The 17512-nt window shown below is 43.0% G+C and overlaps 2 protein-coding genes across 3 annotated transcripts in view; both read right to left on the bottom strand.

The window, feature by feature from the left end:
- The window catches only part of LOC139562802 (synaptotagmin-7-like), a 100047-nt gene extending 95652 nt beyond the window's left edge, over positions 1-4395 (bottom strand). Inside the window, exon 1 of the mRNA XM_071380860.1 lies at positions 4029-4395. Within this exon, the coding sequence (XP_071236961.1) occupies positions 4029-4062 (34 nt within the window). The 5' untranslated portion in view covers positions 4063-4395. The remainder of the gene's footprint in view (positions 1-4028) is intronic.
- Positions 4396-6031: 1636 nt separating this feature from the next.
- LOC139563008 (leucine-rich repeat-containing protein 37A-like) lies at positions 6032-17511 on the bottom strand. 2 transcript variants are annotated; one of them, XM_071381240.1, is made up of 7 exons: positions 17302-17511; positions 16164-16275; positions 15999-16058; positions 15640-15697; positions 12752-14982; positions 11273-11346; positions 6032-10159 (listed from the first exon to the last, which is right to left on the bottom strand). In XM_071381240.1, exons 5-7 carry the CDS (start codon positions 12930-12932, stop codon positions 9335-9337), a joined length of 1080 nt encoding a protein of 359 aa, XP_071237341.1. In that variant the 5' UTR covers positions 12933-14982; positions 15640-15697; positions 15999-16058; positions 16164-16275; positions 17302-17511; the 3' UTR covers positions 6032-9334. The 2 variants fall into 2 exon arrangements, with proteins under 2 accessions (XP_071237341.1, XP_071237340.1); XM_071381239.1 differs by having other exon boundaries at positions 15999-16275.
- Between the last annotated feature and the right edge of the window lies 1 nt (position 17512).

The raw sequence follows: 17512 nt of genomic DNA, 5'->3' as shown, positions 1-17512 counted from the left end.
ACAAACAGAGATCAACAGTGTTGTCACGGAAGAAGTTGACCGAGTTTTGAAATCAGTGGAATGTCTGGTAGAAGCAGAGTATGATAAGGAGATTAATAGAATTTTGCCGTTTGATTGCAAATGCAGAGGGAGTCGAAAAGAGAACACCTGTCTCCGGATTATATCTTCAAACTAAGGGCAACCATGGCATTCGTAACAGAGAGGGAGAAAGATCTGATGATTCTTATGGCATTGCACATAGTCAGTGTGAACCAGAGTGACTTGACACAAAGGAGAGCTCTCCAGTAGGTTCCAAAACATTCAAAGCTAATTTTCTCAAAAGTGAGGTTATAAGTTTATCAATTTCCAAAGCAGAATTACTTTCCCATTGTTCCTCAAATGTAGTGTATGATCTACCATTTTGTAGCTCTGTGTCTCTGCTTTTATCCAATGTAAAAAACACAATTTCAAATCTTGCTAAATAAGACCGAATCAAGGCGGTCGGTCACATATGCTTCTCTACATCTCTGCTAAAATGTGGGTAAAAGATTGAAAGGAATGTGAGTTTTATTCAGTACATTTAGTAATTGCTTGCTTTTCTAAAGTCTAGAAACCTTGCCAGCAGGCTTTCCAGCTAAGATAGTCAGACAAACTTTAACTTAATTGATAGCCTGAAATGGCTTGGTAGATAGTTCTGATGTTGGGAGATTCAGAACCTATCTAGCTGGCTAGTTAAAGCCAACGTCATAAAATGGCTAGGTGGCTAGTATTACAGAGAAATAACAAAACATTTTCGTTTTATTTATTCATTAAGAAGAAATCAAAAGGCTACATGCTTGATTAAATTTGTTTACCAACATACCTCCTGTGAGTCCTGCCCATCACCCGCAGGTAAAATAATGTTTACATTTCTTGCATTACTCATCTCATATGTATATACTGTATTCTATAATATGTACTGCATCTTAGCCTATGCCGCTCTGACATTGCTCATCCATATATTCTTATTCCATTCCTTACTTCGATTTGTGTGTATTAGGTATTTTTTGTGGAATTGTTAGATATTACTTGAGAGATATTGCTGCACTGTCGGAACTAGAAGCACAAGCATTTCGCTACACTTGCAATAACATCTGTGACCAATAACATTTGATTTGATTTGAAATCAACAGTTTTGTCAACAATTTATCAGTGAGAATCGCTATTGGATCATTGACTCATTGCTAGAAGTGGCTAGATTACGTTTTGCCATTGCCGCGACGATGTCTCGGCACCAATTTGCCTTGCTGGAGCATAACTGAGGTCCCTGACGTAGCATTTTTGCCCACTCTCCTGCCGCACACCCCCTCTCCTTGTGCTTCTCCGTCTGTAAGTGTGCTGTTGAGGTGACTTCTGTTGCACAGACAACTTCTCCGACTTTAGTTTGCAGCAGACTTTTAGTGGGAAAAGTTGGTAAATGCTACAAAACCATAGAAATCTTTAATGTCAAAACTCCCCAAAGGCAGCCTGCAAAGTAGCTGAATTTCACACTAGCCTCTTTTACCAATAAAAGTCACTGGAGAGGTCTGAAAACTTGCTAAATATAGTGTCAAAGTCAGGTGGTGGGGGGGGGGGTCAAGTCAGTGTGCCCCCTTCGCAAAATCCCACTGACATAGGGCCTTTCGAGTGACGCAGTGGTCTAAGGCACTGCCTTGCGGTGTTAGCTGTGCCACTAGAGATCCTGGTTCGAGTCCAGGCTCTGTCGCAACCGGCCGCGACCGGGAGACCCATGGGGCGGCGCACAATTGGCCCAGCATCGTCCGGGTTAGGGGAGGGTTTGGCCGGCAGGGATGTCCTTGTCCCATTGTGCTCTAGCGACTCCTGTTGCGGGCCGGGCCCAATGCACGCTGACACGGTCGCCAGGTGTATGGTGTTTCCTCCAACACCTTGGTGCGGCTGGCTTCCGGGTTAATCGGGCATTGTGTCAAGAAGCAGTGCGGCTTGGCTGGTCTGTGTTTCGGAGGACGCTGCCCCGGTCAACTGTAAGTGCTGTTATTGTGAAAGTCTAGGAGCAACAACGGCTCAGCCCCGAAGTGGTAGGCCACTCAAGCTCACAGAACAGGACCGCCGAGTGCTGAGGCGCGTAGCGCATACAAATCGTCAGTCCTTGGTTACAACACTCACTACCGAGTTCCAAACTGCCTCTGAAAGCAACGTCAGCACAAGGCTGTTCATTGGGAGCTTCATGAAATGGGTTTCCATGGCCGAGATCACTATGCGCAATGCCAAGCTTCGGCATTAAGCTCTCCGACATTGGACTCTGGAGCTGTGGAAATGTGTTCTCTGAAGTGATGAATCACGCTTCACCATCTAGCACTCTGAAGGACAAATCTGGGTTTGGTGGATGCCAGCAGAATACTACCTGCCCCAATGCATAGTGACAACTGTAAAGTTAGGTGGAGGAGGAATAATGGTCTGGGGATGTTTTTCATGTTTCGGGCTATGAAGGGAATTCTTAATGCATATGCATATGACATACTAGACGATTCTGTGCTTCCAACTTTGTGGCAACAGTTTGGGGAAGGACCTTTCCTGTTTCAGAATGAAAATACCCCCATGCACAAAGCAAGGTCCATACAGAAATGGTTTGTCAAGATCAGTGTGGAAGAACTTGACTGGCCTGCACAGAGCCCTGACCTCAAGACCATCGAACACCTTTGGGATGAATTGGAACGCAGACTGCGAGCCAGGCCTAATCGCCCAACATCAGTGCCGACCTCAATAATGCTTTTGTGGCTGAATGGAAGCAAGTCCCTGCAGCAATGTTCCAGCATCTAGTGGAAAGCCTTCCCAGAAGAATGGAGGCTGTCATGGTAGCAAATCCAGATTAATGCCCATGACTTTGGAATGAGATGTTCAATGAGCAGGTGTCCACATACTTTTGGCCTACAGAACATGGCTGTAGGAACTACAGTAAATAAGCCAGTAATTCTAGAGTGGATGATGGAAAATGAACAAATCTCAAATTTTCTGTGTTCATGAAAGTTTGCAATTTGCTTTATTATGTGGATAGATTTAGGTCATTTTATAGAGTACAGTGTTCAGAAACCCACTTGTTCCAGACACCATCCTCTCTGCAAATGACCCTCAATATATAGGCCTATTTTGCAAGTGATCTGTCACAAAAGAGATGTTCAAAGGGACACAGTGTTTATAGAACTAGGCCTTCTTATATATTCAGACTACAGCTAATAATATTTATTGGAAATGGGTGATTTATTGGAAGTGCATTTTTCACTGCCATAATGAGGCCATGAGTGAATAAAGCTGTTTTCAGCCATTTCACGTTCATTCAGTTCACACATTTCTCTCCCTGAGCAGCAGGTGTTTGCTGTCAATGTGTGCAGCCTACTGCTTGCCACCAGGGGCGACACTTAGGGGCGGGAAGAGGGCCACTACTTCTCCATGTAACCTGTCACGCCCCCGATGCACGTGGGATACATTTCTTAAATAGGTGCCCCCCCACCCACACGCACACACATACAATATGCTCCTCTCTCCCTCAGACAGGGACACAAACACCCGTGGACATGATAGGAGATGAGATGACCTTGTGTGCTTTGCCGCTCAGTTTACCTGACGTAAAAACCCGTGACACTCGGGCATGTAGCCTAACGTTAACAATACTGAGAGAACAACAAGTGCACAAGCATCTTTATCTTACACCCGAGTCTCCATGCTGCCAGCCTAATTGTAGTCATTCAATCTACACAATTGCCTTTGGTGCGGTCTCTGAACGATGAGGTAGTCTTTGAATGTCATCCAGGCACATGACAAGGAATGTAACGAGTAAACAACATCATGGGCTATGCATTCTGATAGATGACACTAGTAAAATCAGCAATAACATGCTGCTTGTGTTGTGGCGATGACTCCCAGCATCATTCCTTGAGACCAACAAATCGTACTCAAGGGCGTTTTTGAACGATCACAAGAGCCTCAAACAAACTAGCCTAAAAGGGAGACAGACAGTCTGGCATGGAAAATATAAATTGAGGTCTTTCTCTCACCTTTGCTGTTCCCTTCTTCTCTGTTTAGATGCATGGCTGTTGCTTTTTTCAGTAAAGCTGTATTCTTATATTTGTATTTTTAAGGAATAGCCTTCGCGTTGAAAACTCAAATTCCAATTTTGCTTTTTATTTATTGCCTTATATTGTCTTGCTACTCAGCGAGTGCGCGTGGACGCGCGCGTACTTGAGCGTCCTCCCCGTATTTCGCTCGAGCAGGTAGGTAATGTTGGTGGCTGAATCTATTTAGTATCTCTCTCTCTCCAGTTCAGAGGCGCTCAAAAGAGATGGTCGCAATAAGATTGCAGGGAGGAGACGGGCAGACGGGCGGGGTGACGTGAAAGCAGTCCGTGCAAAGTACTCGCAGCTGGAGTCAAAATCTGTGTTTGGGCTGGAACCATACACTTTAATGTTGCCTATTTTTTTAAGGGACTTAATCGTCGCCAAATTGTACGCTCCTCGTTCGACCTAGTTAGATGTTAGTCTACAGTCAACATTATATCACCATCCTTATCCTCACCTCAATCCCTATTATTATAATCCCTTCATTTCATAAGCATGTCCTTTGAGAATTCCAGAAACCGTCTCAGATGGCTACTACATATAGAGGGGGCGAGAGATGGATTGATTCACCACAAAAGAGACCTGGAAATGTGTGTGCCTTTGTAGCCTCATAATTAACCAAACTGGAAATGTGCGAATAGGTGTCTGTAGATGTGTAGTCTCAGCCTGGTCTGGTTGGTAGTCTATGGGCGACAGGTTGTCAGTGACTCCCAACTGCAGGTGGCAAATTAATTGGGGTTCTTGCGTGAGAAACGGTTGCCTTTTCTCGCGCGCACATGCTGTAGCCTACCACCCTTCACATTTTTGTGTGATAAACGTTGCTTCATCATCGATTCCTTGAACCTGTTATTTTTAACACTCAATCTGTGTTCGCCATAGGACTGTTAAAGCCAATACGAAAAGTTGATTTACTCACCGCTCACGTCCACCCGTAGCAACATGACAGACATGGCTCACCAGCGGTCCCTAGTGTTGTAGAACATCGAATGGCAAACAGTACATTCAATAATTGTTATTTTATGAAGGCCTATTAAAGTTAGGTGTAGCCTAATCTTATTTACCCATCTTCATTTGACCACATGCCAAGTACTTAATGACGTGGGCTATCAATTACGCATTTAATTGATATTGATAAGTAGCCTAGCCCATATAAAATTGAGAAACATTCTTACTTTAATTTTACATTTAAAATGTTTCAAACAAAATGTTCTATAGCAACTGGGTTGTAGGCCTACAAGATGGTCTATACATGAGCATCTACTTTTGTCTCACCCATCTTCCATTCCTTAACCTTGAGTGCTCAATAATAATGGAAGCCAATGACAACTCCATGAGATTGGAGTTGATATGCTGATCCTTGGAGCGATGCTGTCCATGTGCCTCTTCCTGTCTCATTGTAAGCCTTTTGGCTGCAAGATAATGCTTTCTCTGTCCCAGAACTCAGTTGCCTGTCTGGCATCTCTCTCTCTCACTGACACTGAGTGTACAAAACATTAGGAACACCTTTCTATTATTGAGTTGCACACTTTTGCCCTCAGAACAGCCTCAATTCGTCGGGGCATTGACTTTACAAGGTGTTGAAATCGTTCCACAGTGATGCTGGCCCATGTTGACTCCAACGCTTATCACAGTAGTGTCAAGTTGACTGGGTGTCTTTTGGGTGGTGGACCATTCTTGAGACACACAAGAAACTGCTTTGCTCAAGGGCAAAACACCACATTTTTCCACTTCTCCAACTCTGGGAGTCCTACCAGCAACCTTTTGGTTATTGGCCCACCTGCTGTCATTATAATGTTATTACCTTTAGATTAAAATATGTAATTTGCAACAATATTCAAGAAACATTTTATTTTGTAATATACAAACTTAAAATGATTAACCAGAATGACATTTACTCTCATGGGTGGCCAAAAATAACTATATTAAAGCCACACCCATAATAGGCCAAGTCTCCTTAAAATAACGTAGAATTACATTAAAAAAGACCCAGTATGAAAGTGAATAAAAAACCAATTGATGGTTGAATTAACCCATGTTTGGTAATTCAAACAACCTAACATGTTGGGTTATTAACGCAACCCAACTGGCTGGGTCAAAAGACCAGCATGTGGTCTGTCCAATATTTACCCAGCGCAGGGTTACCAAATAACCCAAATTGAGTTGTTTTTAACCCAGCATTTTTTAGAGTGTAGGTTACAGCCCACTCAGAGCTACACGCTGGATCTCAAACAAATATTCCAAAACCCCTCTCTGCATCTCTCGTAGGACTTGCTCCTTCCCTCTCTCTCACTCTCTCTCTCGCTCTCTCTCTCTCTCCCATCATCTCTAGCATGAATATTAATTAGCCTGTCACACTGTCGCCTCCGAACTCAAGGCAACTCTTTCATCAACGCAACTTCAGCAATGCTTTGATCCTCAAGGGTTTTCATTGACATTATGTCATTTTGCAGCCGCCAGCTTGCCCCAATACCAATCTGCTGGAGCTAATGTAGACCTATAAAGTGCAGTTTTCTAAAATGTTATGTCAATTTTACAGTAAATTAATTGTTGATGAACCAGTGCCATTTAATGTACTGTAGATTGCAAATAATGACAACAGAACCGTAACAGATTTAGATCGCTTAGCTACATACAGTAGATATTCCTATACATTTCAGCCATACTTGCTGGTACAATTTCTTCCACTTTCATAGCCCTGAGACACAATTCCTGCCTGTTATACACCATCAAAGGAGGTAGAGGTCATTTCACGAGCCATTTACACACCATACTCTCCCATTCCCCTGGAACAGGGTGAATAATATAGCTATTGCAATGCCCCTTGAGAATGTAATTTCTCAACATATGAAATGTCATAGTAAATAAGCTAATTGATCACTAGGAAGGCAATTTAAGTCTTATGAAAGTGAAATGTATGGCACTGCCTGTGACAGTAGGCCTACGATAAATTAGATCTAGATTGATATGATGAAATTGATCTAAATGATGGTGGGGCATCTACATCCCCTCTGGTCTGTGTGTGTTTGACAGCCCTTGACAGTAGACTGTCACCCTCCAGGCATTCACTTCTTTTGTAATCTATGCCCTGATTTGGTTGAGTGCCTCGATCTCCCCATCTCTCATCTCTCCCTCTTCCCCTCCCTTCCCTTCTTCCCATTTCTTATCGGTTTACCCTGTTCCTTGACTCCACCCTGTATTAGCCATATTCACCTGTGCAGCATACAAAGTACATAATAATAATATATTAGAATGATTATTAATAATTAATAATATCAATAATAATCATAGTACAAACATAACATCTCCTTCTTGTAATTGTATTAAATTCTATGAAATGTAGTATACATTAAATGCATGCCGGCTTGTAGCTGCTCCATCTACTGGACAGATGCTAACACTGTAATAATCACATAACAATGGAAGGTGTAAATAATGTGTCCTCTATACACATTGTCTCTGCTTGTTTGTTTTCAAATGGGATCTGAGTGGTATCCATGGGAGTGGAGAAAGACAAACACTGCAGGTGGGAAATGGATCTCCTCCAAAGGAGACAATGCCAAGAAAGCAACAGGACACAAGGATAGCCATGCCCATGTGAACTAGAGAATCTGGCTATTGGATGGACACATGGTTCCGTAGGAATGAGACAGGCCGACAGAGACAGCGAGATACTGGTGAAGCCCTCCCTCCATTGTTTCCTTGGTTACCACAGTCCAGGGGGCCTCTTCGGATTTCCTTAAGACTTGTTACGGTAGAATGAGGACAAACCACACACCAAAGGCTGTCACACAAATAGAGAGAAAGAATCATAAGGCAACACGGGTAGCACAATCCCATTCATTATTTTCAGACAGCAATATATACGAGAGGAATACATTTTTTCTGTTCTTATTTGACCTCAAATGAATAATAAAATAGCTGTCAGTCTGTTTTACACCTTCAGTGGACCGTTATTATATGGATGTCCATATTCACAACTCCAAACTGATAACCCAACACCCACCATATCTACAGGGGAGGGAAGAGGGGTGGCGACATAAAAGTGCTTGGACGTGCATGTGTCCTCCTGAGAAGAGGGAATAACGGTCCAGGGAAGAACCAGCACAATATAGAATCTAGGTTACTATGATACAGGGTCATACAGGATCTACAAACGTACCTTTCGGTAATGATAATGGCGATGGGCTTGCATAAATGTCAAGGGTGTGTTTTTATCTTTTTGATTTGATGACTTGACTCTGGCTGAGTGAAGGGCCACTCTCAGAACCCTGGGTTGTATTCATTTTGCAGATTTTGTTGCAAAACGTTTTGTCTGTTGGAAAATGTTTTCTAACAGAAACCGTTTACTCCAAATGGAAAGCATTTTGCCCACGAAAAGGAGAGTTTCTATCAGCCAAATTCAGGCAGGTACCTGAACTGACATCTAGTTACAAAATGGTGCCAACATGGTGGCTGGGCAGCAAATTGTGTTTGGTGTGTAATCACCAATGTCACCAACCTGTTACGTTTGCTGCAGGCAAAGTTGACTCCTTCTAGGCACACAGCTTGATTACATTGTTTCCAACATCTGCCAACATCTTATGTTATCTTTGGTAATCCTGAATACACCCCAGATCAGCTCTTAGTATCACTGTGATGAAATACTCAGTGCATTCTTGGAAGAAGAATGCAATTCTAAAGCTTTTTCATGGATGAAGAGGGAAACACCATTTGGAAAGAGGTACAGAAGCTGTGCAAAACAGCCACAAAACCACAATAAAACATAGCATCAATACAGACAGAAGATATTACAGTACAGTCATGTTGAGACAGATATACACCGAGTTAACATGATTTGACAGATTTATATATCATGATAGCAACATCTTAGTAAAAACACTAGATAATTCCATGACTTAACCTTGATAAGGCACAACTAAAAGTACACTTGAAATGATATTGAATGATTATCATGTAGTTATAAATCAGACCTAAATTTAAATATTTACAGTAATTCATCTCAGGTAGGGGATATAAAAAAAGGATGACCTATCAGAATACCCTCAACAGGTGCAGAGGGCAAACTCTGGTCTAGAACACACACACCGTTCTGTCTGACTAACTAACTCCTTAGGGCTTTGGCCAGTGTGGGCTGTGTCTGAGAGGAAAGAGCCAGATTATCTGGCTCCAGTGTGGGCTGTGTCTGAGAGGAAGGTACCAGATTACCTAGCTCCAATGTCAGCTGTGTGTGATAGGAAAGAGCCAGATTATCTAGCTCCAGTGTGTGTCAGCTGTGTCTGAGAGGAAAGTGACAGATTACCTGGCTCCAGTGTGGGCTGTGTCTGAGAGGAAAGTGACAGATTACCTGGCTCCAGTGTGGGCTGTGTCTGAGAGGAAAGTGACAGATTACCTGGCTCCAGTGTGGGCTGTGTCTGAGAGGAAAGTGACAGATTACCTGGCTCCAGTGTGGGCTGTGTCTGAGAGGAAAGTGACAGATTACCTGGCTCCAGTGTGGGCTGTGTCTGAGAGGAAAGAGACAGATTATCTGGCTCCAGTGTGGGCTGTGTCTGAGAGGAAAGAGCCAGATTATCTGGCTCCAGTGTGGGCTGTGTCTGAGAGGAAAGTGACAGATTACCTGGCTCCAGCGTGGGCTGTGTCTGAGAGGAAAGAGTCAGATTATCTAGCTCCAGTGTCAATTGTGTCTGAGAGGAAAGAGCCAGATTATCTGGCTCCAGTGTGGGCTGTGTCTGAGAGGAAGGTACCAGATTACCTAGCTCCAATGTCAGCTGTGTCTGAGAGGAAAGAGCCAGATTATCTGGCTCCAGTGTGGGCTGTGTCTGAGAGGAAGGTACCAGATTACCTAGCTCCAATGTCAGCTGTGTGTGATAGGAAAGAGACAGATTATCTGGCTCCATTGTGGGCTGTGTATGAGAGTGCAAGACTAGTTGTTCCGTTGAGGCAGGAAGCTGAGAAGGAACTCCCACTCCCAGGAAGTAGACCACATGTGCGATGCCAAAGAGGGGAGCAATGACCAGAGCACGGCAGTACGCCCCCTCTGGAAAGCAGAGGGACCCTCTTGGTGCAGAATCTTCCTGTTAGACAAGAGGGTCGTGATATAGTGGTGTATCTACAGTACCAGTCAAAAGTTTGGATACACCTACTCATTCAAGGGTTTTTCTTTATTTTTACTATTTTCTTAATTGTAGAATAATAGTGAAGACATCAAAACTATGAAATAACACTCATGTAATCATGTAGTATCCAGAAAAGTGTTAAACAAATCAATTTGAGATTCTTCAAAGTAGCCACCCTTTGCCTTGATGACAGCTTTGCATACTCTTGGCATTCTCTCACCCAGCTTCACCTGGAATGCTTTTTTGAAGGAGTTCCCACATATGTTGTGCACTTGTTGGCTGCTTTTCCTTCACTCTGCAGTCCAACTCATCCCAAACCATCTCAATTGGGTTGAGGTTGGGCAAAGGGTGGCTACTTTGAAGAATCTAATATATAAAATATATTTGTTTAACACTTTTTTGTTTACTACATGATTCCATATGTATCACGTTTCAGGTAAGACCCAGATGCAGACAAGGTCGAAGTAACAGTTTATTAATTCGAACAGGGGCAGGCAAAAGGCAGGACAAGGGCAGGCTGAGGTCAGTAATCCAGATAGGTGGGGCAAAGGTACAGGACAGCAGGCAGGCTCAGGGTCAGGGCAGGCAGAATGGTAAACATCGGGAAAACTAGGAAACAGGAACAATCGAGAGACAGGTAGGCTTGACAAAACAAAACTAACTGGCAACAGACAAATGGAGAACAAAGGTATAAATACACAGGGGACAATGGGGAAGATGGGAGACGCCTGGAGGGGGGTTGAGACAATCACAAAGACAGGTGAAACAGATCAGGGTGTGACAATAGGTGTTATTTCATAGTTTTGATGTCTTCACTAATATTCTATAATGTAGAAAATAGTAAAAATAAAGAAAAACCCTTGAATGAGTAGGTGTGTCCAAACTTTTGACTGGCACTGTATATTCTGGTACTGTATATTCTAGCCTAAAATGCCTTTTCCGTTTATGTCATAGTACCAGTAGATGATGTAATGTTCTACCATCAGATAATATGGATATAATTGATCAGAAAAGGCCTGTCAAAACCAGGAGGGAAGCAGTGGAAGAGTTAGAGTGAGAAGGAGAGGTTACCTGATGCAGTCTGTCACTGCTGTAGGTGTTCTCCTGACTTCCCTGTGACATGGTCTGAATTCTGGTCTTAATCACTGAAACACACAAACTGTATCAATTGGCTTACAGGGGACACGGCAGGCATAATCAAATCAAATCAAATCACATATTATTTGTCACATGCGTCGAATACAACAGGTGTAGCAGACCTTACCGTGAAATGGTTACTTACAAGCCCTTAATTAACCAACAACACAGTTTTAATAAAAATAATAGTTAAGAACCAGTGTATCTTTCATTTGCCATACAACAAGTATTTATATGTAAAGTTTATGATGAGTTCTTTGGTCAGATTAGGTGAGTGTCCAAAATATCTCTGGAGATTCTGGTGAATCGATGCTACGTATTCACAATGTATAATCAGGATTTGTAGCTCTAAATATGCACATATTCGAACAAAACATAATTGTATTGTGTAACATGATGTTATAAGACTGTCATCTGATGAATTTGTTCAAGGTTAGTGATTAATTTTATATCTTTTGCTGGTTTTTCCCGAAAGCTACCTTTTGCGGTGAATAAATGCGTTTGTGTGTTTGGCTATTGTGGTAAGCTAATATAATTCTATATTGTGTTTTCGCTGTAAAACACTTAAATATTCGGAAATATTGGCTGGATTCACAAGATGTTTATCTTTCATTTGCTGTACACCATGTATTTTTCATAAATGTTTTATGATGAGTATTTAGGTATTTCACGTTGCTCTCTGTAATTATTCTGGCTGCTTTGGTGATATTTTTGATGGTAGCTGCAATGTAAAACTATGATTTATACCTCAAATATGCACATTTTCGAACAAAACATAAATGTATTGTATAACATGTTATAAGACTGTCATCTGATGAAGTTGTTTCTTGGTTAGTGACTAATTTTATCTCTATTTGGTCGGTTTTTTGATAGCTACCTATGCGGTAGAAACATGGTGAAAATATGCGGTTGAGCCTTGGCTATTGTGGTTAGCTAATATAAATACATATTGTGTTTTCGCTGTAAAACATTTAAAAAATCGGAAATGATTGCTGGATTCACAAGATGTTTATCTTTCATTTGCTGTATTGGACTTGTGATTTCATGAAAATTATATTATATGATATCCCTGTCCCGTTAGGCTAGGCTATGCTAGTCAGCTTTTTTTGATGAGGAGGATCCCGGATCCGGGATGGGTATCATTGAAAGGTTAAGTAACAAAATGTGAGCCTTTCTCTGACACCGACTGGTATATAGGTCCTGGTTGGCAGGAAGCTTGGCCCCAGTGATGTACTGGGCCGTACACACTACCCTCTGTAGCCCCTTGCGGTCGGAGGCCGAGCAGTTGCCATACCAGGCGGTGATGCAACCAGTCCGGATGCTCTCGATGGTGCAGCTGTAGAACCTTTTGAGGATTGACTGGGAACAGGGGAACATACAATCTCCTCTCTCCTTCTTCTACCCATCTCTCACCTATCCACCCTGCATCCTGTAACTGGATCTTTAGTATCTCCATGGTAGTGGTGATGATGACCTGCACCAAGAGATAGAGAGATGGAGAGACAAAGAGATGGAGAGACAGAGAGATGGAGAGACAGTGTGACTGTGTTTCAGAGGAGTTCAAGCACCCAGGGAGACACACACCTAGTATCATAATTACTGTTGAGCCACAAGATGGTAGTAGAAAGCTGTCTGAGGCTGATACCCCGGCTGAGTTTACCTGACATGTTTTTTTATATTTTATATTTTTATTTCACCTTCATTTAACCAGGTAGGCCAGTTGAGAACAAGTTCTCATTTACAATTGTGATCTGGCCAAGATAAAGCAAAGCAGTGCAACAAAAACAACAACACAGAGTTACACATGGGATAAACAAACGTAAAGACAATAACACAATGGAAAAATCTGTATATAGTGTGTGCAAATTAAGTAAGGAGGTAAGGCAATAAATAGGCCAATAGTAGCGAAGTAATTACAATTTAGCAATTACACTGGAGTGCAGATTAAGATGTGCAAGTAGAAATACTTTTGTGCAAAAGAGCAGAAAAACAAAAACAGATATGGGATGAGGTAGGGATGGGATGAGGTAGGTAGGTAGTTGGTTGGATGGGCTTTTTACAGATGGGCTGTGTACAGCTGCAGCGATCCGTAAGCTGCTCCGACAGCTGACGCTTAAAGTTTGCGAGGGAGATTTAAGTCTCCAACTTCAGTAATTTTTGTAATTTGTTCCAGTCATTCACAGCAGAGAACTGGAAGGAAAGGCGGCCACAGAGGGTGTTGGCTTTGGGGATGACCAGTGAAATATACCTGCTGGAGCGCGTGCTACGGGTGGGTGTTGCTATGGTGACCAGTGAGCTGAGATAAGGCGGAGCTTTACCTAGCAAAGACTTATAGATGACCTGGAGCCAATGGGTCTGGTGACGAATATGTAGCGAGCGCCAGCCAATGAGAACATACAGGTCGCAGTTGTGGTAGTATATGGGGCTTTGGTAACAAAACGGATGGCACTGTGATAGACTGCATCCAATTTGCTGAGTAAAGTGTTGGAGGCTATTTTGTAAATGACATCGCCGAAGTCGAGGATCGGTAGGACGGTCAGTTTTACGAGGGTATGTTTGGCAGCATGAGTGAAAGAGGCTTTGTTGCGAAATAGGAAGCCGATTTTAGATTTAACTTTGGATTGGAGATGCTTAATGTGAGTCTGGAGGGAGAGTTTACAGTCTAGCCAGATACCTAGGTATTTATAGTTGTCCACATATTCTAAGTCAGAACCGTCCAGAGTAGTGATGCTAGTCGGGTAGCGATCGGTTGAAGAGCATGCATTTAGTTTTATTAGCATTTAAGACCAGTTGGGGGTCACGGAAGGAGTGTTGTATGGCGTTGAAGCTCGTTTGGAGGTTTGTTAACACAGTGTTCAAAGAAGGGCCAGATGTATACAGAATGGTGTCGTCTGCGTAGAGGTGGATCAAAGAATCACCAGCAGCAAGAGCGACATCATTGATATATACAGAGAAAAGAGTCGGCCCTAGAATTGAACCCTGTGGCACCCCCATAGAGACTGCCAGAGGTACAGACAACAGTCCCTCCGATTTGACACACTGAGCTCTATCTGAGAAGTAGTTAGTGAACCAGGCGAGGCAGTCATTAGAGAAACCAAGGCTGTTGAGTCTGCCGATAAGAATACGGTGATTGACACAGTCAAAAGCCTTGGCCAGGTCGATAAAGACGGCTGCACAGTAGTCTTTTATCGATGGCAGTTATGATATCGTTTTGGACCTTGAGCGTGGCTGAGGTGCAACCGTGACCAGCTCGGAAACCAGATTGCATAGCGGAGAAGGTACGGTGGGATTCGAAATGGTCGGTGATCTGTTTGTTCACTTGGCTTTCGAAGACTTTAGAAAGGCAGGGCAGGATGGATATAGGTCTGTAACAGTTTGGGTCTAGAGTGTCTCCCCCTTTGAAGAGGGGGATGACCACGGCCGCTTTCCAATCTTTAGAAATCTCAGACGACACAAAAGAGAGGTTGAACAGACAAGGAATAGGGGTTGCAACAATGAAGCGGATAATTTTAGGAATAGAGGGTCCAGATTGTCTAGCCCAGCTGATTTGTATGGGTCCAGATTTTGCAGCTCTTTTAGAACATCAGCTGTCTGGACCAGCACCACAACCCGCCAGCATCTCCCTCAGCAGGGTGAGCTTCTGACTGAGAGAGAAAACAAATGTCATAATTGTTTTAGTACAATGACTTTGCTAATTTCTCTGGATGGTCTGGTGCTATCTCAAGTGTTTTACATACATTAAACAAAATGCATACAATTTAAAACTCCCTGTTTCTATCCACAAAGGACATGACCATAAACATGCATAAAACAATAAACATACCATTAGTGATACACATAAAGAAACATACATAAACACACACACACACACACACACACACACACACACACACACACACACACACACACACACACACACACACACACACACACACACACACACACACACACACACACACACACACACACACACACACACACACACACACACACACACACACACAGTCACTCACACAGTCTTGGAAACATGTTAATAATTCACTAGCGCTGGTCACTCAATAATTTATTACCACTAGATCCCAGCACATAGTGAAGATATTATTAAAATCCTATTTGTGATATGTATATCAAATCCAAACAAGACGTTGGTTAAAACTGATATAGTATACACTACATCTTTCAAGTACATCTATTCAAAGGGATCAGAGTGGGCAAGAGGTTGGTGTACCAGTCAGTTATGACTGGTGTATGATTGTATTTGACAGACAGGTGTTTGAAAGAGGTCTCTAAGCACTACTCACCCATCCTTGGACAGGTGTTGTCTAAAGAAGTCATTGGCAGCTAGTTTGATGGCCTTCTCTGGAGTGACCAGAGTCAGGTTCACAGCAGCACCCAATGGCCAAAGAAATAGAGAGACAGAGTCATAAACAAAGAACATGCTCAAACACACACACACACACACACACACACACACACACACACACACACACACACACACACACACACACACACACACACACACACACACACACACACACACACACACACACACACACACACACACACACACACACACACACACACACACACACACACACACACACACTGTATATACACACACACACACATATATACACACACACACACAATTTTGTCCTACCTCTGTACATGCCAAAGTATCCCTCTAATCAGATGGTCTTGATAAGGCAATCTGTCTGACCTGTGTAGTGAACATTAAGGATTACTGTGCAAAGACCTCAGAGAATCAACCAGAGGTAAGCAGATACTACAAGCAAACTAAATGTTTGTTTTAGAATAAATTCACCCCGCTGGAGGTAAGGCAGGTGGAGCTGGAACAGCAGGTGATTACACTCCAGTCAGCACAGACCCAGACAACAGTCCAGCACAACAACACCCCCTTATCCAGACCCGGAGAGCTAGAGGTGGAGAGAGATATATCGGCACTCTGGACTGTGGTGAGACAACATCAACAAGAGAAAAAGCAGGAGCAGGAGAAGAGCAGAGCACTAGAGGAGAGGATCAGACTGCTGGAGGAGAGGGTGAGGGGGATGTCGTGTGACAGAGAACAACCCACTAGAAAGGTGGCCACCCCCGCAGGGAAGCAGGCAGAACAACCCACCTCAGCTCCCAACAAAAGTCTTGACACCACAGCAGAACAGTCCACCCCAGACCCTGACCACGTCGACATCACAGTGGGACAGACAAATGAAGAACCCCAAGCCCAGGGGATCTTACCCCCTCTGAGCACCCCCACTGTCAGCCACCCTGATAGCCCTTCTGACAACCACCCCACACCCACTGAGGACATACACAAGACATAGATTGTACTCCTTATGGACTCAAACTGGACATATATACAAGAAAAAAATGTTTTCCCAAACACAGTGTGTCTAAACCCTGGTGTCCAAACACCCAACGTGCAGTAGACCTTCTGTCTGAGGACCAACTAGGTTCATCTAGCCACATAATAATACACACAGGCACAAACGACCTGAGAGCACAGCAGGAAAGGGTGGCCACAGCACTCAAGGGAGTGATTGAAAAAGCTTATTCTACTTTCCCTAATTCACAAGTGGTTATATCCACCTTGCCACCACAAAAAGACTTCCACCCTGCTACCATACAGCAGATAAAAGCAAGTTTTTCTCGTGACTGTGACTCAAAACCACATTTTTACCTGGCCCACCCTGGACTTGACATATGTTTCCCATGCCAATAAAGCCAATTGAATTGAATTGAATTGAATTGAAAGAGAGAAGGGTGAGAAGGTATCAAAAAGGTGACAATGACCAATCAATAACAAAAGAGAAAAACAAGAATGAGAGAGAGGGATAATGGTGGAGCAATTAGTTCAAGATTCAACCTAGAACATCAATTCAAACATTTTGATAAATCCTCTCAAAATCCTTTCAGTTTCCATCAATATCCTTATCCACACTTACCTGATCTGCTTGTCAGCCATCTATTTGAGACACAGTTACTCTGACAGTTTCTCTGTCTGTGTATCTGTAAATGTGATCTGCACCTCCGTGTTTAAGGAAACAATGGATTAGTGGAAGATAGATGGAGAATACCTCAGTCAACCAGCCAATGTTCAACCATCAGTTTCAGTCAGTCAGTCAGTCAGTCAAGTAATTGGCCAGCTGTGGAGGA

Source organism: Salvelinus alpinus, chromosome 33 (genome assembly GCF_045679555.1).
Source record: "Salvelinus alpinus chromosome 33, SLU_Salpinus.1, whole genome shotgun sequence".
Lineage (NCBI taxonomy): Eukaryota > Metazoa > Chordata > Actinopteri > Salmoniformes > Salmonidae > Salvelinus > Salvelinus alpinus.
The sequence above is the reverse complement of the archived record's forward strand: the minus strand, read 5'-3'. Positions and strand labels throughout refer to the sequence as shown.

What these genes read in the sequence shown, in the direction of transcription:
- LOC139563008 (XM_071381239.1), bottom strand. Translation starts at nt 12,932, where the DNA reads ATGATACTAGGTGTGTGTCTCCCTGGGTGCTTGAACTCCTCTGAAACA. An exon ending in ACAGGATGCAGGGTGGATAG is followed by an intron (nt 11,347 to 12,751) that starts GTGAGAGATGGG and finishes TGTGTGTTTCAG; the next exon opens with TGATTAAGACCAGAATTCAG. An exon ending in GCAGTGACAGACTGCATCAG is followed by an intron (nt 10,160 to 11,272) that starts GTAACCTCTCCT and finishes CTTGTCTAACAG; the next exon opens with GAAGATTCTGCACCAAGAGG.